Here is a 23,948-nt window from a genome sequence, read left to right as displayed (position 1 = left end):
TCTCTCTCTCTCTCTCTCTCTCTCTCTCTCTCTCTCTCTCTCTCTCAGTCATGTTTCTCTGTTCCTTTTTCATCTTTCGTTTCTCTTTGTTGCTTTTCCTCCTTTGTCTCTTTTCTTTCCTCACAACAACATTTTCTGGACAATGAAGTTACCGCCCCTGACTTTTTACCTTACAGACGCGGAGATAAGGATGATTTTTAGCTGCACCGGAGACTGAAGCTTTTTAAGGTCATGAGGGTTCGGTGGTGGCGATGGTGGTGGTGGTTGTGATGGTGGTGATGGTGGTTGTCGATCTGATGGCGGTAATTGCTTGGAAATTCCCATCTGGTTTCCATTCTGACCTCATCCTTCATTCCAGCATGTTATAGATCATTAGGCCTTTGTTTATTGTTCTCTCTCTCTCTCTCTCTCTCTCTCTCTCTCTCTCTCTCTCTCTCTCTCTCTCTCTCTCTCTCTCTCTCTCTCTCTCTCTCTCTCTCTCTCTCTCTCTCTCTCTCTCTCATATTATTAATAGTATATATTTTTATGTTGTTAATCTGCCATATACTTTTTTTATGGAACGGCAATTAAGCCCCTTTTTGTAATCCTTAGGGAGAGAGAGAGAGAGAGAGAGAGAGAGAGAGAGAGAGAGAGAGAGAGAGAGAGAGAGAGAGAGAGAGAGAGAGAGAGAGAGAGAGAGAGAGAGATTCTAAATTTAAAGAGGAACTGTTAGGAAAGAAATATTGGATTTATTGGCATATCGTTCGAGTCCTTCAGTAAAAAGGAAAAACAAGAAAGCGTTTCAAACTTGTCGTATTGCTTTACTCTGTCACGCCTGAACTGTTTGCTGGCTTGCGTTCACTCTCACAACTTTGCTGAAATACAAATGGAGAGGCTTGAGAACTTACTAGCCATAAAAGGACCACTGGTACCTGAGGAAGCTAGAAATGTGGGTTAAAATATACGAGTAAATGGGAGATGAATGGAACAGACTCGGTAATCATGTTGTTAGTGCCAAGTCAATGGGGAGCTTTAAAAATGAAATGTTTTATCTGGTCCATTGATAGGTGATGGTGTGTTTCAGAGGGAGGCTACCACGTGTATGCCTGATCGCTTCCTGCACCTTTCCTTATGTTCCTGCGTTGTTGTCTTCTTACTAATGTTACATGCTACTCACATTCCTCCTCCTGTCGTCACCACCGCGTAGCTTGAGTCTGGCGCGCTAGGATCAAAGCGGCCTCTGATCCCGTGAACCCCGTCTAGCCGCTGTGATCCTGATGATCTTCAGGCGTCCAGGGACCGCCGCCGCCCCTCATGAATGCAAAGATGCTCTCTGCTGAGGGGACACATCGCCGCCTGGGCTCAGACGAGTAGGGCGAGCACTTGCCTGCGTCGCCCTGCACTTAATGCGGCTTTTGTGTGATAATACTGGACTAACGTTAACCTTTTCACCCGAGGGCTATTATAGATCAGATTTGGTGAGGTTATGCTAGACTAGGTTTACATTAATTCAGTTCATTAATTAGGTTATTTCAAAGCTGATTCTTTCATTGTGTAGATCACGATTTCAAAGGACATACTATTTTGCCCAGAAATAAATAGTGACTGGAAATTAGTAAACATAGTTAGTTCATTAATTTCACGTCTTATTCCTTCACTGTGTTGGTCACGATTTTAGAAGGCATCATATTTTGTCCAGAAATAGTGTGTGGAAATTAGTAGGCTGAGATTAAATCCACACTCTCCCTTGTGTGTGTCTGGCGAAATGAGGTGCGAGGTGGTCGCCATGTTCATTGTGAAGAAGACTTGTCCTTTGCGAGCAGCACTTCAGGTGGCGTGCCTCTCAGCGCTCGGGTGTTAGTCCAGCGTTGAGAAGATCATGAGTGGCATTTTCTTGCAGTGCACAGATGTTTAGCGGTAAGAACACCTAGTCATCCGCGTAATGTCTCCTAGTGCTCTTGTTGAAAAATAAATCCCGTCACGAATACCACTTAGAGGTGTTTTATCTAGTTCATAGGTTATATAGAGGGATTATATAGTAAGATCTGGCATTTCATCGCTATAAAGTACTGTACAGATTATGCGTACATAATATATATCAAAATACTAGTTCCCTGTGGCATTCTGTGGCCATAAAGTACCATACAGATTACACCCTCAGATCACATGTTAAGATGTTAGTTCCCTGTGGCATTCCGTGGCCATAAAGTGCTATAAAAGTACCACCAATCGCCCCAAAAAAATATCCAGGTCATCATTGGTTCCCTCCCGTGGCGGCGGTGTAGATAAGGTGACGCATGGCCCCAATAAGCCTCCTTTAAGACCACTTGTATATCTTTTTATTTCTGTAACGACCATACGGCGATAGGCTCTGACTCCCTGGGCTCCCGGCGGTGATGGATGGGTCGGCTGGGAGAGAGAGAGGAGAGGCAGAAGGGAGAGGGAAACGTGAGTTGTGACTGTGGGGAAAAATGTTCACTGAGAAAAATAGGGCCAAAAAAACAGATGGTAAATAAATGTACATGAATCTGTCTTTTCATTTATTATTTTTCTTGTCCTTTTTTTCCATTTTCTTGTCTGTGTTAGTGTTGCTTCTTGTCCCCGTTAGAGTGCTTAGTGTTTCATAATGTTTCGGTGTTTCTGGAGTGCTTAAGTGCGGTCGGGTCGCATCTTGGTGGGCTGCGGTGTCTTGTTAAAGGGTGCAAAGTGCCGTGAGTGCATGAGAAGTGCTGTGCTGGGACTGTGGGGCTGAGTGCGGTGGTGAGGGGGCGAGTGAGTGGCGAGTGCAGCGTGAGAGGGAGAGAAGAGAAAGATATGATAACACCAGTGGCTAAGCAGGATGAAGCTAATCTCTCTCTCTCTCTCTTAGCATCATAATTAATCTCCCGAGGTTAGTCAGCAGCCAGACTGGTAGTGTCCTTAGCGCAGAGGTGTTGACCCAAGGACGTGGCGCTGCTGGCGGGCGGCGCCGGGACCCACGGGACCTGAAGGTGCAAATCCTATTAACTCGCAGGTAATGGAAGGGAGACGGACCGAGCCAGTTGACATTCCCATCTCATCACGTCCCATCTCAGCCCGTCTGTTCTCCTCCCACACCTCATCACCATATCCAGGGCGGCTCATCACGCATCACGCCCTGCCCGTCACTCCCTCACGCCCGTCGCTGACCTATTGTGTTCTCTCTGTTGTCGCCCTCGCCTCCCTCAGGTGCTCTTAGGCAATTGTTGTTGTTGTTGTTGTTGTTGTTCTTGTTGTTCTTGTGTTATGTAATATGAACTTACAAATAATCTTACTACTACTACTACTACTACCACCGCTGCTACTACTACTACTACTACTACTACTACTACTACTACTACTACTACTACTGTTACCACCACGATCACCATCACCACCATGAATATCTGAAAAAAAAAATCACATAATACCTAATAATGACAATAAAAACACCATGTACATGTAAAATATTTTCCATCAATTCCCAGGCTGCATTGGACTCTTCCCTCATCTTTCCCTCGCCCCGCCCCGTTCCTGAAGGAGGTTTGGTGTAGGGCCAAGAACCCTGAATTATTGGCTGCTAGTTATGCCTCCATTATTTTTCTTTACTGGCTAATAAAGTTGGCGTTTCGTGTTCCTCCCACCTCGCCTCTTCGCGGGTTGGTTACTGAAGGGAAGAGTGACCGCAGGGAGGGAGAGTTTGAGGGAGAGGAGAGGATGAGAGATGGTTCAGGAAAAGAGGGAATGTGGAGAGTTAGGAAATGGAGAAGAATTGAGGAGTCAGACAGAGAGAGAGAGAGAGAGAGAGAGAGAGAGAGGAGAGAGAGAGAGAGAGAGAGAGAGAGAGAGAGATTTATGTTTTCATGAATTTTTACTATACCTTTACCTTTTCTTCCTCCTCCTCCTTCTCCTTTATCTTCATTTCCTTTCATACTAATATCTTTTGCTTCCTTCATGCAAATTTTATGTCATATGCAGTGTTTGTCTCTGTCAGTCTGTCTGTCTGTCTGTCTGCCTATCTGTCTGTCTGTCTGTCTGTCCATCTGTCTGTCTGTCTATCTATCTATGTATGTCTGTCTATCTGTCTGTTTGTTTGTTTGTTTGTTTGTTTCTTTGTTTGTTTGTCTGTTTGTCTGTCTGTCTGTCTGTCTGTCTGTCTGTCTGTCTGTCTGTCTGTCTGTCTGTCTCTCTCTCTCTCTCTCTCTCTCTCTCTCTCTCTCTCTCTCTCTCTCTCTCTCTCTCTCTCTCTCTCTCTCTCTCTCTCTCTCTCTCTCTCTCTCTCTCTCTCTCTCTCTCTCTCTCTCTCTCTCTCTCTCCATCCTTGTCCTAGTTCCTGACCTTCGCCATCTCCCTCATAGTCATCTTTCTCCTCATAAACCTTTCCTTCGCCCCTCGTAACCTACCCCACTTCACGCCCCCCAACGAACAACGTCCCTTCATCATTTCCTCTCTCTCTCTCCCTCTCTCTTTCCCTCACTATCTCATCTCATAACTTTTCCATTTTTTACTTACAATTTTTGTTTAAGATATGTCAACTGTCTTTTGGTTTAACATGTATTTTGTTTAGTTACTTTTATTCAGTTCACTTGAGATTATTGTCATGAAAGAACAACGCATCTGTTTCTGTTTATTTATTTATTTTTTTTGCACGTGAGGAAATGAGACTAATCAATAAAAAAGGATAGAGAGAGAGAAAAAAATACTGAACACCTCACACACGAGAATCAATAAAAACGAAACTAAATTAAAATCACAGCGAATCTTAACCCTGTCACTGCACTAAACATTGAAGACAAGGCGAGAAAATGAGGCTGCTTGCAGTAAGTACGTACGTAAAGAGGGAACAGAACGCCAGGTATCGTGAAGCCCTTGTTGGCCTATTCCCCGCGTGCTCTTGTGACTCAGATACACAGAGGCAGTGACCGTCTCGCCCACGCCTGCTGCTGTGCTCCCATTTCCTCCCTCGCACTTGGAAACAAAAGAGCTGTGTGTGTGTGTGTGTGTGTGTGTGTGTGTGTGTGTGTGTGTGTGTGTGTGTGTGCGCGCGACTTAATACCCCTCCTCCTCCTCCTCCTCCTCCTCCTCCTCCTCCTCCTCCTCCTCCTCCTCCTCAACTGGCCCGCTCCCTCCCGTCTCGTCCTCAGCGATGCTCCTCCCGCGGCCCTCATACCAGCCATTCCCTTCCGCCTTATGTCACGCACTCGGCCACGCTATCAGATTGTGTATCATGGCGCCTGGAATTGGATTCAGCGAGCGGCTTGCTTTACGAGGTGCGGCCCGGAGTGGTGATGGTGGTGGTGGTGTTGTGATGCTGTGATGCTGCTGTAGTGGTGGGCGATGGTGTGTGTATGTGAGAGGAAGAAGAGTTGTAGTAGTAGTAGTAGTAGTAGTAGTAGTAGTAGTAGTAGTAGTAGTAGTAGTAGTAGTAGTAGTAGTGGTGGTAGTTGTAGTGGCAGTGCTGGAAGTGGTGGTGGTGGTGGCGGTGACAGCATGGAGTAAGCTAGTGTGGCGATATGACCGCTTGTAGTGGCGATACTCTGTGCGTGTGAGGCTTTGTGGCGCTGGGAATAACGGCCAGTAAAGGTTTTGATGCTAGTAATACATAAGATATAAAAGGACATCCCAAGGCGAGAGAGATCTGGTTTGTGGCGGAAAGAAGAAAGGAAGGAAGACGAGGGAAGCACAAACACTGTAAAAACAATACTATCCAATCTACTTTAAAGGTAAAAAAAATACAAAAACTATTAGAATGAAATACATCAAAAGTAAACATGAATTATTTATAGAAGGCATGCAATTAAAATGAGAATAGAATGCCAAGAACAATGAATGAACGCAGGACAGAACAGTACAGTTACCAAGACTGCAATTGTGTAACTGTGTTTTCAAAGGTCAATGGCAAACTTGATTTTGTCACACGCTGAACTTACGACCTAACCTTGAGAGTGTGTGTGTGTGTGTGTGTGTGTGTGTGTGTGTGTGTGTGTGTTGTGAATAGTAACTCGAGTGTGCCCATAAATAGAGAGAGAGAGAGAGAGAGAGAGAGAGAGAGAGAGAGAGTGTGTGTGTGTGTGTGTGTGTGTGTGTGTGTGTGTGTGTGTGTGTTCAGGCAATCATTTCTATTCGTTATTCATTCTGGGAGCAGGATACGGATCACGAGGCAGTCGCTGTACGACATTCATCAGGAAGGAAAGCAATCACCCTGTAGAGCAAGTCGAGACAAACTAACTATTACAGTTATTACCAACTCAAGTAACCTTTTCACTCATCCCGCGAGCATAACACTGCCTAACCACGCCCTTCATACAAATACATCTGAATAAAACTCGCCAGATTGAACTTCAATGCCCTATCAAGTACCGATCTCATAAATATTCAGATGTCGATGCGCACTTTCAGAAGACGGGGAGAGAGAATATAAGACGAGCCCTTGGTTCCCTGCCTGTGTAACATGTACGCGGTGCTGCCTGACCAGAAACAATACGAAGAAATGACTTAGCCTTGATGGACACCAATCACAGGTGCTGCTTCATTCTCCATCTTGCTGCGCTGGCTGCTCCACCAATCACAGCTCTCGTCTCTCTTGGGTTGCTCGCTTCTCTGCCAATGGAGCGCTGTCTTCATCCTGCAAGTCTCATCTTGTTTACCGACGTCACGGATACGTCAGGCTTCAGGCGGCACCGAAGGCGAATAGTAAAGGTCAGTAAGTAGGAATTGAGTGAGTGTGAGACAGTGGTGTGTTGTTTTGTACGTTTTACGTCCCAGGGGAGCAGGATTTTCCCACGAACAGGTGCAGCCCAGGCAGGAAGCGCCCAGGTGATCATGGGAGACTGTTCCACTTTCACTTATTTCATTACATCAGACATGTTTTATTGATAAGGGGACATGTTTGCGTCCATTGCGGCCCTGCCTTCACTGAACGCTGCCTGTACCTCGGGGCGACTTGGCTGGGAGGCAGGTGGTGCTGTGCAGTGTTATTGCTGAGATACTGATGTTGGGTAAACATACCCCTTGGGAGGGAGAGAGAGAGTGTGTGAGGGTCTGTGGGTAGGCCAGGGTCACCAGTGCCTTGGGGCAAGACTGTGTTATCTGCTACAACACTGGATGAAAGCCACACATGTATTATGAGGCAAATATTTTTTTTTAATTGTAGGAGTGATTTAGATGGTGAACCACAACTGTAAAGTTTGACTCAGAAAGATAGATTTTTTTTGGGGAAAAGCACACTCACTTCCTTGGTTATATCTTAGGCAGCCAAAGCAGTGTCAGGAAGTTAATTTGGCTAATACACAATGGCTCTGTGGGCTCAAGGAGACAGAGCTGCCTTCTTGTCAAGAATTAAGGCTTTAGGTTAGGTTAATGCCACTGAAGAGTCAACAGGGTCAGAGGTTCCCTGTGATAAGTGAGGAGTTTGAGTTAATATTTTGGGATCATTGGTTAGTAAAATTCAGTCTGGGTCAATTCAGGGCTTGTTAAGATAAAATCACTTTACTAGTTAGAATGTGTGATGGGCCAGAGTGGTTTTAGTGTCATGACCCAAAATGTAACGACAAAATTTTAATTATTTTGAGAGCTCCTGCAGGTATGAGTAAAGACATGACTGGAAAGATATGAGAATGCAAGCAAGGTTGTCTATTTCACAACAGCTTGAGTCACTAAAGATGAGGAGGTGAGGCGAGACAAGTGGTGAGGGAGCACGATGGACAACCTCCACCTGCGCATTCTCAGCATCCGGGACGAAGTGGTGGAGAACTGGGACTTCCTCCATGACCTGGTGGCAGCAAGACTCCCCAAGTAAGTCCCATGGCCATCCCTCTCAAATCAGTTTCAGGTCATTTCATCTCTCTGCTGCTTTACCAGCTTATCTTACATGGTTAGCCAGTGGATCATAATAATATTTTTTTCTAATACTGGATAGTTAATTGGAATGTTAAAAAGTAGATCCCAGGCAACTGCTACTTGGGAAATCCATATCACCTCACATGAAAGTCCTGCAGTTATGCATCATGTAGTGGCTGCTCTCCTTACCCTTTGATTTAACACTGTCACACTCCAGGCGGCAGAATGCAGTTGGCGTGGCCTCGGGCAGCCTGAGCCATGACTCTGACGGACGGGTGTGGGTGGAGGTCGGTGAGCAGCGGCTCAGGCTGCGGGTCATGCACCTCCACCCAGCCAACCCAGCCATTGTGGATGCCATGGTCAGCCGGACAGCAGAGGCCAGACTCAGTGACCAGGAGGATGTGTTCAAGGTGCCGGCTGATGACGAGGCAAGTGTGGACTTTGATTTGTGATTTGTTGCTATGCTGGTTTTACCTGATAATTTGGAATTTTATTGAGTTCAGTACATTATTTATTGGTGCTTTTATGAAGGTATATTTGCAAGGATTTTCTTGTGCATCATGTTGCTGTCTCATGGGCAGATCTCCTTGGCTTCACTGGAGGACTACTGGTTCAACCACTGGGAGGGTCCCTTTGTTACTCCTGACTCCAACCAAAATACAGTCAACTTCAGAAGGTCTCGAAGGAGCCTGAGAAAGTCAAAGAGAAAGTTCCGATGTTCTGTCTGCCACAAAAAGGTATTGTTTATGTAGGTTTTCTTTTATGCATCAAGAGCTGTCACGATTATTCAAGAAGGAATACTACTATGACATTTTTTGCTCTGATTTTTAAAAATTGAGACATCTTGAGGTTGAAACAATGAGAGTGCACTATCGTGTTAGATTATGGGAGCTGATGGCCACGAGGAAGAGCTCCAGGAGCCTCCCTGTTTGGAGCGAGACAATGTGCTGGCCCATGTCCCATCTGTCAAACTGGAGACAATAACCCCCAAAGTAGACGACCTGGCAGGAGGAAGCTCTGATGAGGAGGGATTCAAATCAGTGTTTAATGAGGAGCTACTTTCCAGGTGAGGGTTTGTATAAATTATTGATTCCATGCATGTTGGCTCAGCATGAAATGAAATTCTAGTTCTCAGATAAATATTTGTTTTACTATACGAGTATATCTAGTTAACCACTTCACTGATTCCACCTTTTTTTTCTTTTCTCACAGGTACAGTGCCAGTGATGAGCAGCTTGCCCGGGCCCACAGAGTGATGGACAATGAACTGCGCACCAGCTTCTCCCTGTTTGCTGAGGAGGCAGTAACTCAGGACGTCTTGGATGGCGTCAGCATGAGTATCAATGACGGAAGTAGCTCACCTGATGCCTCCCTACATTTGGCACCTCCAGTCTACAGCCCCAGACAGTCCAGGTCATGCCCATGCAGCCCAAAATTGTCAAGTCGCAATCACAGCCCCAAGTCTAATGCTGGAAGCCCCAAGCCACAGTCCAGATCAGGGAGCTCAAAGTTCTCACTCAGCAGCTCATTGATGGCTATACATCGGCAAGCTTCAAACTCCCTAAGGCCAGACTTCTTGCGGTTTGATTCTGGGAAGAGTGACTTTGGTGGTTCAAAGAGTGGCTCCCAACAGAGCAGTCTGAGGAATGAGCTGCGACAAACCAAGTCCACTGGGGAGGCACAACTGGGAAACCTTGATGAGTCCCTAGCAGACCAAACCTCCAGTGACGCCTTGCGGGGAGACGGTGCTCGCCAGGAGACTCCCAGAACTGCCTTACATGAGAGTCACTCATTACCTGCACTGAAGTTAGCAAAAATGTCAATGACCTACAAGGGTGGTGTGGTAGTGAACCAGGAAAGGGAGGCAGCATTTGGACAGTACTCTGACACCACCAGACTGATCACTGATGGGGCTTGTGCTCTTCCTTCCACCCCTGAGGACACCACTCTGCCTGAGGACTTCACAGGAGCCCCACAGATTCTCCCAGATGTAGTGCCAAGATATGATGCCTCCTCATCTCCCCTGAGCCAAATATTAGAGTCCAAACCTTCAATATCTGTCACAGGGTCATCTGTGGAAGACTTCAGAGCATACAACTTTGATCAGAGGGAGGGTATTGTCAACTTGGGGTTTGATGGGCATGAGGAGAGCTCAGATTTTGTTGATATAAGTGAAATGCATGGTGCTAAAGCTACTCATGTAGAGAACAGTCCCTCCTCCTGTAATAGACGAGGGTCAATTGGGAGCGACATTGACATAGGAAAGAGCAACATTCAGATGAACATTGACACAGTTCATGCCATCTCCATCGGTCACTCCCCACAGGGTCAGGATGTTGCCTTGTCCCTAGAGGTCCCTCCACTCCAGCCCACAGAACAAGGTGGGTGATATTCCAGTGTGTGCAGTGTCTTTCAGTAACTGTTGTTGCAAAGATAAAAATGCTTGGAAAGATTGTGGGATCAGTTACTCATTTCTTGTTTTGTTAATATTAAGTAAAGCTGATTTTCTGCAATATTTGTTGTAATTGTCATCTTTCCTTGACACTATTACAGAAGCCAAAGGTGCAAGCAGCAGATGTGAAGGTGCAGACAACACATCTGTGAGCAGCTCAGCCACTCCCTCCACTGCCAGCCCCTCCCCCTCCCCTCACATCAACCCAGCTGATGGCTTGCCCACCACACCGCGCCGCCTCATCATTGAGGAGATGGAGGAGGAGGAGCACGTCCCATATGACCACATGCACGTGGCCCGCCAGATGGTGTTTTGGTGGCAGAAGCCCAACCCCAGTGACGAGGAGTTCTGCCAGAACACTGCTGAGTGCAAAGTGAAGGTAATCCATGCCACATAGTACAAGTATATTAAGAAACCAAGAATGACAACTGAGATGTTGTGCTGTGAAATGTATAAGTATGGAAGATACTCTTGTGTCACTCTTCATGATCATATAATAACAAATCTCTTTGCATCAAACACTTGACTTCTAATTCTGACTGATATTTATTATTGATATTTCAGCAAAAACCCCTGCTGCTTTTCCTGCATGGCATGGGAGGTAGCAGTGACCACTGGCGGCAACAACTGTGGTACTTTGTCACTCGGGGATATGAGGTTAGTTTGATGAGTGTTTGGCCATCATGACTCGATCTATTCATTCTCTGTGACTAATATTTCATTGAACTCTCATTACCACTTTTGTTATTTCTTTTACAATGCTTACATCTCTGTTCAGAACCTCAAAACTCTGTCATCTTTGTTGGCTCAGATTTGTCAGTTAAGAACCAGCTATACAAAACTCAATCCTGTGCCATAAATATTTTTTCACATTTGCAGGTTGTAGCACCAGACCTGATGGGCCACGGACTGAGCTCTGCACCAAAAGACCCCGAACATTATACTTTCTCTCAGATGCTGGACCAGATCACCCTTGTCTTTGATCTCTTTGTGCCACAAGGCCGCAAGTGTGTGGTCATTGGACATGGATATGGGTGAGCAGGAGGTTTATAACACTGATGAGTAAACTTTATGGTTATACTCTTTAGAATTATAGTCTGTCATATTTTACACAATACATTCTAAATTGCTCATTCCCCAAATTCATTGAATACTAGAAGAAATGATAGTTATATACCTGCAGTACACTTTAAAATCATCTCTATTTTGTCTGTTTACATATCTGAATTAGATTCCCTCTAAAATAAGATAGCCAGGCATGATGTTTTGTCTTTCTTTTCAGTATCTGAGGGACTTTTATGGTATTCTGACAGGTTATGTCTCACTTGTATTCCTTGTTATTGGTGCAGGTGTTCCATCGCTGCAGCATTGGCAAGGAGCAGAGTGTCATCTGTGCGGCTAGTAATACTGGCCAGCTGTGGGGGACCAAGTCCACTCATCCCCAATCCTCCCAACAAGTCTTTCCTTCACACACGCCTGGCTGCCTTCCTGAGCCCCTTCCTGGCCTGTGGATGCTGCAGGTGAGTCAGAACAGAGTGTGGGAAGTTTTCTGTATTGTATAATAAATGCCTATAAGTATGGTAGATGTGAGGATTGCAAGAGGACAGTCTTATGTGTGCTAGTTTCTCCTCACCTCTCCTTGGCCAGTGTTGACTAAATGCTGGAGCATTTCCCTCAACAGTCGTGAGATCCTGTACACGCCACGAGGGAAACACTTTGCTGCAGACGCCCTGTCAGGCTCCTCCATCACCCCAACGCCTCGCTATGTGCTAGAGAATGTGGCTCGTGGGCAGATCTGGCCTGAGGGTGACATTGCCTTCCATCGCAGGATAACCGTGCCAACACTGCTGCTGCATGGCATGAAGGACGAGCATGTCACCCTGGTGGAGATGTGTGAGATGGAGAGGGTGAGTGTGCTGCTTATAAATCACACAACAGTATCTGGCCATCAGGTTTAGAATACATTTAGAATTACTCCACACCAGTAAATGCATCAGTACTCGGGTGCCTAATGTGTTGAGAGTGTTACTTGAAAGAAAATGCTTAGTTCATTTAAAGCAGCATCGTAAATTTTGTAAGAGCTGAGTTGTGATGAAGATGTTTCCTGCTGCACAGACCATTCCCCGAGCCTTCCTGGAGATGGTACCCAATGGGGGTCACGACCTGATGCTGGACGCTCCCGTTGACGTGAGCCAGGCCATCCACCGCTTCATCAAGAGGTGGCACCGCAAGCAATAGTGTCTTGACTCCCAGGCAGAAGGATAAGGTGTGCGTATGTGTGGCTCACTCTTCGATAGTACTCATTTCCCATCCTGTTTGCTCAAGCAATTGTCTTAGTCATTTACTGAGTTTTGCCTTCAGTACAAGTGTTGGATAATGAATGGCTCTTGCTCAAGTCACATCAGAGAAGGATTTTAGAAATCTGATATTGAAACATTTTTGGATTAGATGTTTAAATGAAATTTTGTATGATAGAATATACCTAATTTTTTTATGAACTAGATAATTTTTCACATCAGCTTAATAACACCCCCACGGAACATAATAAATCTTGCGCTTTACATTTCTCATCCTAGACATTGTTTGTTGCAAAATTCTTTGTTCTTCATTTAAGATAACTGACTCACAAACTTTGATAATACTCACCTGTGTACTGTAATGCTTTAACAAGATATGACCTGAGGTTCTTGTCAGCCTGAATACTTGGAATGGTGCCTGTACTCAAGAGGGCCTCACTCAAACTTTACAAGTAGGGTGGAGATTAGCTTACTTACACATCTATAACAGTCATTAACGTAGCTTAGAGTCTCAGCATACTGTACTAGTAGTGTAACAGGAAGAAGTACTTAGCATGAGCCTGGCAGCTGTGTGGAGGGTGTGAAGAGCAGCCGCTGAAGGTGAGAGTTCAACCAGTGAACATTGCTGTGCTGGTTTTCTTTATCATGATTTAATGCACTGGTTATTTATTGTCTCTCATTACCTTATTATATTGCAATTTATGATGGCATTTCTACTTTTCTTTCATTTGGTGATTTATTTAACATATTTTCTGATAGGCATTTTGAAAATCTGGAAGAGTTTTTTTTTTTTTTTTTACATCTCTGTATCAGGATGCTGCTCGTTACAAAGATTTGTTTTGCAGTCTGCCAGCACTAATACACTCCTTAGCCATTTACCTACGCATGGAACGTGGAAAGCATTGAGTTGTAACAACTCCAGCATAACAAAAACCATTGTTAATGGTGAGTTCATTCAGAAGTATAATATGACAGTAATTCATGACCTGTGACTTGACCCAGAAGATCAACAATTCACATCACTGACCTCATTTTGCATGCAGTATATGGTTGGTGCTCCAAGAGAATTTTTCACCATCTCCAAAATGAGTGGAATGTATAATGTGATGCTCATTTGTGCCTTTTGACTTAATTGGAAGGTCAGCCGTTCACACCAGTGTCCTCTCATTTGCCGTTGTGCACCAGGTGCTCTTTTTCTGTCCTCCGTACGCACCCAAGCCACCCCAATACTCCCTGCTCTGCTCACCAGCCACCTCTCAGCACCAATTCTCCACATTTGCTCACTATTCACTGTGCAGTCCACAGACGATCATCATCACTGCATTGTTTCCTCTCCTCTCCTCCTCCCATGTCCATATTCCAGCCCCATACAATACTCGAAACATCATAGCTTTCATCCATTCATTCGTTCATTAACATTATTCATTCATTCACTGTTACTTTGATGAATTTGTAATTCAATAAAATGTTCTTGTCTTCCACCATACTGTGTGTTTCCATGATCTTTTAGGCCTCGTGCACGCCAGGAAGACCTTGCGTTGCCTTAAGTACCTTCAGACAAACCTGAAATAATCATTCTGTGTTTTAAACATTTTATTTATTTATTTATTTATTTTTTTTAAATCAGGACAAAAATAAGTCATGAAGTTATGCAGAACAGAATGTGAATGTAAGGGGGGATGGAATGCATTACGCCCATTTTATGCCTCATACCGGCTAGATGATGACTTGAGATAAATGAATAAAATGATAAGTTCATAAAATTATTTGTAAAGACAATTGAAGAGAGTGTCGCAATGGTACTCAGTCCTGCGGGTGCGAGGCGAGCACCGTACCGCAAAGCCGCCCACCTCCCTCTCCCTCCCTCCCCCGTCCCTGGACCAACAACCCGCAAGAGGCGTGTCGATCACGTCAAGGTGACTCCCCGGCAGGAAAGAGTTGGTATCCCTGAGTGAGGGGGATGGGCTGCTCATGTTTACTGAGGGTCACGTGTGTAATCCGGCCTGGGTGAAGGACGGGTATACGTAGAAGACAAACGCCCACCCCTAAAATATAAGACGGCAAGGTGACTCCTTGATCCACAAGAGTCAATTCACATGAGAGCTGAGTAATATTAATTCAGGTTATAAGTGATGGATAGTCTTCACACATTCACTCGACCGGCGTCGCTGGAATCTGGCTGCACGAGTTACATATTCATATATTTATATTCAAACACCGGTGACTGAGCATAACACACATGCTGGCCTTGTGGAGGGGGAGTGGGGAGGGAGGGATGAGTACACAAGTGACGTGGAAAATGTATGCGCAATAAGTCACCGACAAAATGTTGAATATAATTGTGATGGAGCTTCCGCGTCGTCCCTCAGGCTTTCTTGCTCGGCGTGTTTGAAGACGCAAGGAAAGGATCAAGCCGCGGCTGTCATCCCGTGAGACCCACTGACTAATGAGAGTGGTGAAGTAGTTTGCACCTGTCCCGGATGTGAGCAACACACGGAAATTACAGTGGTTACCCTCCCAGTACTCCGACACACACTAATGTCATAATTAAACCTGAGATGCCAGTGCTGTTGCTACGTCTTTGTCTCTGGCTGGGTGTCTCTCAGCATCTTGCGTCGCTGTGCAGTGATTTGCTTATTCTAAATATTCTTCACACTTTCTTTTCCCTATTCTTTCGTCTGCCTTTCCTACCTGAGGGTGTTGCGCCTTGATTGTTCACATGACTCACATGAACACACCTTCTCCGGCATCGCGTTTGCTCAAGTCAAGGCTGTGGGGGCGTGGGAACTCACAAGGTCAAGCCTCAAGGGAAGGAGTGGCTAATAAAGGGAGTCCTGCCTTCCTCCTGCTTCACTCCTTTCCTCGGCCTCTCAGACGGCGGCGGCTCACCATGACGATGGCGTGGACTCAGGTAGTGGTGGCGGTGTGCCTGGTGGCAGCTGCAGAGACCCAGCAAGGTGGGGCTTCGAGTCTTGACAAGTACTTCATGTTTATAATGGCTTTGTGAAGATGATGATGTTCACAATGATAATAGCATATCATGATGGTAGTGCTGTGTTGTAAATGTGGCTTTTGTTGCATTTCCACCATGGTGGTGGGCTCCCTGCCGCCACAGAGTGCCGCGTGTGTCCTGAAGGGTGCCAGACGGTGCCCCGAGCTGATGGCTCGTGTGGTGTCTGCATCTGTGACGGCGTGGCGCTGACTGACTGCCAGGTGCCCCTCGAATGTCCTGAGTCCTGCCCGGTAGAGCGAGGCGTGGAGGGCTGCCTCCAGTGTTCCTGCGTCGGTCAGGATGCGCTGTGTCGTCCACTGGGAGCCTGCCCCGAGGAGTGCCAGCAACTCGTGGCGGACACCGGCTGTCCTGAATGTATCTGTGAGGAACGCGAGGCGCTTTGCCCGCCCCTCCAGTGTCCCGAGGGCTGCACGTTGGAGGAGGAGGAGGGCGGCTGCCCCAGCTGTCGCTGCAATGCGCCGCGCGTCTGTCCCGCCATACCCGAGTGTCTCCGAGGCTGCATCGACCGAGACGAGGAACGCGACTGTTACTTTTGTAATTGTGCAGTGGAGCCCGACCAGCCCCTGGAGGGAGGCGTGGCCCAGCCGCAGCCTGCTGCTCCAGCCCTGCCAGACCAAAGGCCGCCTGATGATGGCGTCATTGAAGACCTTCCCGGGGAGTTTGATCCTGTTGACGCAGAGCCTGTGGAGCCTGTGGAGCCTATCCGTCCCGAGGTGGACCCGGCGTGTGGTGACCAGCGCCTGGAGTGTGCCGCCGGCTGCCGCATCGGCACAGACGCCAACGGGTGCCGCCGGTGTTACTGCGGCACCAACGCCATGATTTGCCCTGGCGTGCGGCGATGCAATAGTCGCTGCCAGTACCGGAGCCCTGAGGACGGCTGCTGTCGCTGCCAGTGTGCCGGGCCGGCTAGCCGTCCTGGACTCAGGGTCACTCTGAGAGGGCTCACGCCGGTCTCTGTTGGACGGATCTTCTCAATTGGTCGTGCAAGAGGCAGGCGGGGACAGCTTCCCTTCACTCGCATTGTCTTGCCGTGACCGGCAGCCTGGCTGGGCTGGCTGGGATCTGGCGGCGGGAGGCTGCGGCCGGCGTCGAGGAAAGGAGGACTTCTACGGAGATGCCTGGTATTCTAGATGCATAAGGGATGTGTCAGGACTGAAAATGTTTGCATTTGACACAAGTATGGTTGACTTGTGAATGTATTACTGTAAAGTACATTGTACCTTTGTTTTGTTATTGTTTCCCTATACTGACATGCAGGTGAGCTTGTCCAGACTAGGACTTGGCATCCAAGAAATGGCGTGATGAATGCTGGTGCTCGCGGCGCAGTGACGCCGCTGGGAGTGAGTCCCTGAACTCATTGGTCTGTATAATCGTTCTGTGCTGGGTGACAGCAGCCGGGACCTGCTTCTTTTTTAGTCCCCCACTGAGTTGTGCGTTACAGAAAACGGTTGTTTAAGGGATACTTCAATGAATAGTGGAAGGTTGCTGTAAACTCAATGTAAAACTATTCATTATAAATAGTCAATGAAAAAAAAATCACGCGTCATATACACAAATAACTTTTTGTTATCACTTCCTCTTGCGTCACGTGACACGATGTTACTTATAGTATACCGATACATCGGCGTATGAAGTGTGACAAAACCAGTGTTTTGAAGCTCAAAAGCTTCACCTCACACGCTGACTCCCTGGCACATGAACCCGTAACATACCATCAGGCGCTCCTTGATGTGGATGGCCTGGGAGGCAACAGTTGTGCAGGAGTGTGTGCGAGCAGTGATCATCCCGCGGCTGACATCGCTCTTCCTCTTCCTCTTCACAGTCTCTTCGCCCATCACTGTCTCCCAGCGATCATCCTCTCACCGCCCCTACCCTTTCCCTTCCGCAGCGAAATCCCCAGGATGCGTGAGCCAATCCTCGTCTGCGTGGCGGGCGGGCGGGCCGGGGAGGGGCACGGGGCCAAGCGTCAGCACGTCACTCGTCTGTCTCGCCGCCCAATGTTGCTGGGAGACACTTCTTGCCCCGTACACTCACACGCCGTCATTTCTTGGCAGCACTTGAATTATGTAGAGGATGAAGTGATGCTTACGTCCCTCCGCGGTAGAATACCGTGTTGTTTATTGGCAGTAATTCTCATAATGCGGGGCTTGAGGGCACGTGGGACGCGGGGAGTCAGCTGTCGCCAGAGGGCGTGGCCGGCGGGCGGCTGGGCGTGTCGCGGGGACGCGGGGGGCGGGGAGGCGGTGGAGGCGGCAGTGTGTGCGCCAGTGCGGCCGCGAGAGTGTCTCACTGCTCATCTTAACGACCCCGACGAACTCGAATTCCCGAACTTTTAACGAACTTACCGACGAGTGTAGTGCCGCGGTGAGGTGCGGGCCTGACCCTGGAGGCAGGACTCCTCGAGGCCCCAGACGGGGTGGGTAGGGCGGCCCTCACTACCCCAGCCAGGTCAGTACAGGTCACGGCGTACAGGTATGCGTCAGGAGGGTGCTGGGGACGCGGGTGTGTTGCGGGGCACGGCGGTGAAGTAGCAGAGATCCACGTGACGCAGCATCCCGGTTCTTCTTGCCAGCACGCGGCCTCACGCCACGAGTACCTGAGGTCACACCGCCCGCCTGTCAGACCTTTCGCTGGTGCCTTTGGTCACTCAGGGCTGAGGGCCGGCACCCCGCGGGCACAAAGCCGTTCAGGCCAGCGTGTGCTGCAGGGGAGGCTGCGAGTCTCAGTTTTAAGAGATGCAATTTATCAATTGACCCAATCACCTTGTCATCCTCGCAGCGGGACGGTGATCCTGTTTCCTCGCGCGTCCTAGCTCCGGTTAACGACTCGACTCAGGCTCCTCTTTGCTTTGTACCTTCTGATCTAGCAGATTGCCTTTAGCCATGTTCATTCATGCCATTTCAATAATAATCAAGGTGACCATGCTTTTGAGAGTCATGTAGCAATAACAGCTGTTGCTTGCGGGACGGCGGGCGGCGCGCGGCGCCAAAATACCTATGATCTCCGTCACCCTGTTTTTGGCGGTGACTCGCGGACGTCTGCCTCGCGGAATTTACTTTATCACAGTCGTGAGAACGTGAAAAATAGTTTTATTTCTCCCTGGTCGTAGGTAAGAGGGAAAGCCGAGGCGGATGGGCGGGTGGAGGCCGTGTGGCTCCATGGGATGCTATCGGCGTGCGTGGGTCTGCATGCAGTAGCTTGCTGGCTCGTCAACACGTACAGGAAGGTAAATGGAATGTGTGCGTGTGTGTGTACGTGTGTGTGCTGCCAGGCTTCTTTGCTTCCCAACACACACGCACTCCGCACCGCTTCTTGACACGTATGCCTCGTAAATACAGTTGTGTGAGTCAGAGTCTGTATTGAAAGGTTTATATTCCCAGCCACGACAATTTCACCCCTTTAAGGTTTGCCTTGACGGGCTGAGAGGGAGAGTGTCGGGCTCACCTATCACTGAGACGGTCACCACCCAGGCTTATGCTTACTCTACTCCCCCCTCACTGCTCAAACACGCACACGCCTTCCTTATTGCTTGCCTGATGATCACAGTTGTGTTGTGAAGCTTCATCACTGATTGTCGCATGTCTGTGTCTTGCTGTCGCCATTCAAAACCAAGTCTGTCTGTATAGACTCGAGGTGTTCGTCATGTCTGAGTTGCAGGAATGGGTCTCATAGGCAGCTAATGCTTCCCTTATAAGACATTAGAGAACATTACAACCTTCCTTCCAGGCTTATAGCAAGTTATTTTTTGTCCTTCTTTACATTAGAAACCCAATAAACATTTTGAAGTCATTCATAGATTACTGATGGTGATTGTGTTCTTAATCCTGCTCTTGTTTTCAGAGAGTGATAAACGAATGTAGGTAGGTTGTTAGTGCCGAGTCCATTAATGAGGTTTGAAAGCTCAGACAAATTTATGGCTGGGGATGATAAGCGAAAATAGATAGGCATGTTTCATACAGGGACTCCCTGCACAAACCCTCACTTTCTTATACTCTTACCTTCTTTTACATTCGCGACAGAGGAGATGAGAGGCTGAGAGGTGACCCTTGACCTCACGTCCGGCCTTAGGTACTGAAACATACGGCGAAATATGAAACAGTGTTAGAGGGAGATTGTGTGTGTGTGTGTGTGTGTGTGTGTGTGTGTGTGTGTGTGTGACCTCACTTCTGGTTTGCGTTCGTGAGTTAGGATTTTTTTTTTTTTATCTTGGCAACAGTAAATATTTCCTGAGTGCGAGCCGAATATACAGAAATGAACGGGGAGTATTTGCGTGCATGACAGAGCCTCCGAACGTCCTCTGCGTGTGCCATCATCACCACCAACATCACCACCATCACCATCACCAAACAGGAAGCAGAGAGAGAGAGAGAGAGAGAGAGAGAGAGAGTGGGGGGGCGGTGTTAAAGTCAAAATATTATACAGCTGTACAACTTATCCCAGGAACTTTGATGCTCTCTCTCCTTCCTCCCCTTCTTCCTGTACTGTATATCTCTTCTTCCCTCCCTCCTTCCTCCTTCCCTGCTTCATCTCTTCCTGTGTGCTCGTAACTCATGATGGAGGGCGGGAGAGTGAGGGAGGGCGTAGGAGGGAGAGGAGACCCGGTCACGCCCTTCTCATTACCTTTCCTCTCTCCATCATCTCCTATCTTTCTACAGACTGGGGGTTCAAGGTACTCTCCGCCTTTTCTCATCTACTTCGTTTCTTCTCTTTCCTGTCTTTCCTCTCTCCCTTCCTTCTTCTCCGCAGTCATGTCAAAAGGGAAGATGAAAGTAGGGTGCCTTTTTTTAACCCTTTTCTCCTTCGTTCTTACTTTTCGCTCACTTTTTTCCATTTCCTGTTTTCTCGTATATGTCTTTTTTCGTCTCTCCTATGTTTTCCTTTTATATTTCCTTTTTTTCTCTATTTCTCTCGTTTTTCTCTATCTAATATATATTTTCCTCGTTTTTCAAGTCTTCCTTCACTCACTTTCTTCTTCTCTGAGTTTCTTTTTCTTTTTTCTTCATGTGTTTTTCTTCTCTCTCTTTCCCCATGTCTGAATTTATCACCACTTCTTCCTTCTCCTTTCTCAGCAAGTGTCTTCTATGCCTACATTCGTTCGTCTCTGCTTTATCTTCTTCATATCTCTCTCACGTTTCCCATTCCTTCCTTTTCTCTCCTTCCTGTTATCACCAATTCTCTTCATCTACACGCTTCTTACTTACATTCATCATTATAAGCAACTAAATAAAGCGCGAAGATATTCACAAGAAGGAAGGAATGTTTGTCAAAGGCATCAATAAAAAAAAATGAACGTAGAAGGCTGTTAAAAAATAGTCCACTAAATAGGGAAGGAAAAAATGATGGATGGGAAAAATGAAGAGGGAGATAATCTTTCCTTAATGAGTGTAGGGCGGTGAGAGAGAAGGAATCCTGTCACTCAAACGCGCGGCGCCCTCCACTGCCAGGCATGGCCATAACCGGCATTCCTCAGGGGCGGGGAATAGGGGGCAGGGAGTGGCTATATTATGATGGGAGTGAGAAGCGCGAGTCCTCCGGCGCCCTTTAACGCAGCCCTGAGCCCTCGTGTTCTTAGCATGGGTGTGTCCTTAGGGAAAAGCAAGAATGTTAGTAAAATCTGGGTTTCCGGTGTCTTCCCCAGCCCAAATAGAGCAGCGTGGGGGTGGAGGCAAGGAAAACAAATTACCTCTACTGCCTGCCCAAAAATAAAGAGAAAGGGACGCAAGTTTATTATGAGTCTGAAGTGTACACGCAGTTTTCCGACGCGTTCGTTAAGTTTGTGATAGGGAGGCCCGGAGTGTTTCCTCAGGTGCGGCCGTGTTGCTCGCGCCAGTACAGGACGGCGCTGTGTTTTGACGTGCAGGTAACCACATGCCTGGACTGTGCACGCACGCCGGTGTCACGTCCACAGGGGCGAGCTTCCCACAGGAGTCTCACAGTCGAGGCATCACCCCCCGCAGAGCCATTTTGGTAGAATCACAGCCCGGGCGACGCTGGGTTCACCTTCACAGTTTACATGACAAATATAGAGAAGTGACGGTGGTGCAGCTTCCTACAGCACCTCGCCTTGCACTCTGTCAGAAGCTGTGCCTTGAAATGAGACTGTTTTAGCTTTAAAGGGAATAATTTAATGTGAGATTATGTGCTCCTGTACCTGAGAGACGGGGGGAGGACAAGAGACTGGCAGTTAGACAGAGACAGATGGAGACAAACATAGTCGAGGCCACCCACCAATCACTGACTGCTGAAGTAATAACAATAACAGTCACACCATGAATAAGAATGTTGCCTTGTATATTTCCTGCAAACCCATAAATATGCAGCTTAATTCTTTGTGCTTCGTAAGTCATAAATTTTCCAGCAAGTCACCACCGAAAATATCTCGAGCCTTACCTTTAAATTTAGGCGTGTTGCTACAGTCTCTCCAAAGTAACCTCACCTACCTTCCCCTCCTCCCCCTCCCCCTTCACTCTACCCTCCCCCCCAAGTCGTCCTCGCCCCCACTCCGTCCCCAGCGTGCGTGATAACGCGTCTAGAAGCGTGGTGGGGGTCAGTGGAGGCAGGGCCGTGGCGGGGGTCGGCGCCCCTTGCGTATATTTTTGGCTGCTGACCTGACGGAGGCGCTGGCGGGGTTCAGTTTCATGCTGCTTCAGGTTTGGCTTCGTCTTGGTATCCGGGTTCACTTAGTTTGCACTGTTATTGTTACTGTTGTTGTTGTTGTTGCTGGTGGTGGTGGTGGTGGTGGTGGTGGTGGTAGTGAGGGAGTGAGAGGGAGGATTGAAGAGATAAGTGAAGGAAAGATAGTAATTAAATGAGAAAGGTGTGAAAAGCACAGCTGGTGCGACTGTGAGCTTTTGGGAGACGTGATGTGACGTGTTGCTAGGTGTGCATTGTCTCCACCACCACCACCACCACCACCACCACTCATTCCGGCAAGGCAGTATTAATAACAATGATAACGACATTGATTACATCAGCGCATAATCATGCTGTTATCACGACTGAAATGAAATGGTGTGATGCAGCGCCATTACTTGTACATGTGTTTGTCATCACTATCTAAATTTCACCACCACCACTACCACCACCACCACCACCACAGCAACATCCACTCTGCCAGAGTTATATCCAACTTGGCTCTCCACCACCACCACCACCAGCACCACCATCACCATCACAACCATCTTCATCACCTCCACCACCAACACCACCACCACCACCACCCTTGCTCTATCTCCACCCTAGACACAACCACCACAACCACCATCACCACCAATAGCACAAAAAAAAAGACCAAACATTGGACAACCCACACAGCTGGATGCCTCGCCCACAAGTCATGTCACCTGACCTTGCGTCCTGCTGGGATGACAGGAGTGCCAAGGGACAGTGCCAGACTTTTTGCCATATTTTTCCCACATGGCATCTTGTGTTTAGAACCAATTCACTCCTTGTAGATTTCAACTTTGTCACTATCATGCCATCCTCACATTGCCCATCTCTCTCTCTCTCTCTCTCTCTCTCTCTCTCTCTCTCTCTCTCTCTCTCTCTCTCTCTCTCTCTCTCTCTCTCTCTCTCTCTCTCTCTCTCTCTCTCTCTCTCTCTCCGCGTATTTCCCGCCCCGTATCGTAATTATTGCATTTCACGTATTCTGTGCATGCATTTACTCGTCTTGTTAATTTCTCCCCTGATCACCTTCCCCTTGTTCACTTTCCCCTAGCACACCTGCATCTTGTTCACCTGCGTCTTGTTCTCAGGTGGTGCATGGGCTTGGCTGAAGGTCATTTGATATTTATTAGTGAACTCAAGCTGTTGGCAGTGGTCCTGGCTGGGGAAGGGGAGGAGGGGGAGGAGTGGGGAGAGGAAGGAAGGGGACGAGGAGGAGGAGAGGAGGAGGAAGTGCAGAAGGTATGGGGGGAATGATAAGAATGAACTATTATGTGTTGATAAAATTCAGGGCATGAAGTTTATACAATGTAATTTATCACTTTTATGAATTTTTATCTCTGTGATACTGCGTGAATTACTTTAATTAATCTGAAATATTATTTGATTCATACTCATCACCATATTTGGCCAAGAGACTTTCCCAATACATCCTCCTTTGTGTCTGGGTGGGCGCGCGAATGTGTGGGGGCGGCCTGGTGTGGGCGGGAGGCGCTGGTCGCACACACGTCCTTGGCGCCACAGTGAACCCATTTCCCAGGCGTAAATAGAGAGCACAGGTGAGGAGTAACACGTTGACACGTCCTGATGGGCCTTAAGAGACCAGTGACCACCTCTCTCTCTCTCTCTCTCTCTCTCTCTCTCTCTCTCTCTCTCTCTCTCTCTCTCTCTCTCTCTCTCTCTCTATCAGAGTCCCGGCCGCCCTGTG

The 23,948-nt window shown here is 47.6% G+C and overlaps 2 protein-coding genes across 4 annotated transcripts; both read left to right on the top strand.

Annotated features, from left to right (window-relative positions):
* Positions 1–6,367: 6,367 nt before the first annotated feature.
* LOC135090481 (uncharacterized) lies at positions 6,368–14,050 on the top strand. Of its 3 annotated transcripts, none has more exons than XM_063987248.1 (12): positions 6,368–6,675; positions 7,623–7,770; positions 8,033–8,243; positions 8,397–8,552; positions 8,697–8,881; positions 9,028–10,196; positions 10,369–10,646; positions 10,832–10,924; positions 11,147–11,301; positions 11,617–11,787; positions 11,949–12,174; positions 12,383–14,050. In XM_063987248.1, exons 2-12 carry the CDS (start codon positions 7,676–7,678, stop codon positions 12,503–12,505), a joined length of 2,862 nt encoding a protein of 953 aa, XP_063843318.1. In that variant the 5' UTR covers positions 6,368–6,675; positions 7,623–7,675; the 3' UTR covers positions 12,506–14,050. The 3 variants fall into 3 exon arrangements, with proteins under 3 accessions (XP_063843318.1, XP_063843317.1, XP_063843319.1); XM_063987247.1 differs by having other exon boundaries at positions 6,665–6,792; XM_063987249.1 differs by lacking the exon at positions 6,368–6,675 and adding an exon at positions 6,883–6,974.
* Positions 14,051–14,434: 384 nt separating this feature from the next.
* LOC135090483 (uncharacterized protein DDB_G0274171-like) lies at positions 14,435–16,805 on the top strand. Its single transcript, XM_063987250.1, has 2 exons — positions 14,435–15,521; positions 15,680–16,805. Exons 1-2 carry the CDS (start codon positions 15,284–15,286, stop codon positions 16,609–16,611), a joined length of 1,170 nt encoding a protein of 389 aa, XP_063843320.1. The 5' UTR covers positions 14,435–15,283; the 3' UTR covers positions 16,612–16,805.
* The last annotated feature ends 7,143 nt before the right edge of the window (positions 16,806–23,948 follow it).

Source organism: Scylla paramamosain, chromosome 35 (genome assembly GCF_035594125.1).
Source record: "Scylla paramamosain isolate STU-SP2022 chromosome 35, ASM3559412v1, whole genome shotgun sequence".
Lineage (NCBI taxonomy): Eukaryota > Metazoa > Arthropoda > Malacostraca > Decapoda > Portunidae > Scylla > Scylla paramamosain.
The sequence above is the reverse complement of the archived record's forward strand: the minus strand, read 5'-3'. Positions and strand labels throughout refer to the sequence as shown.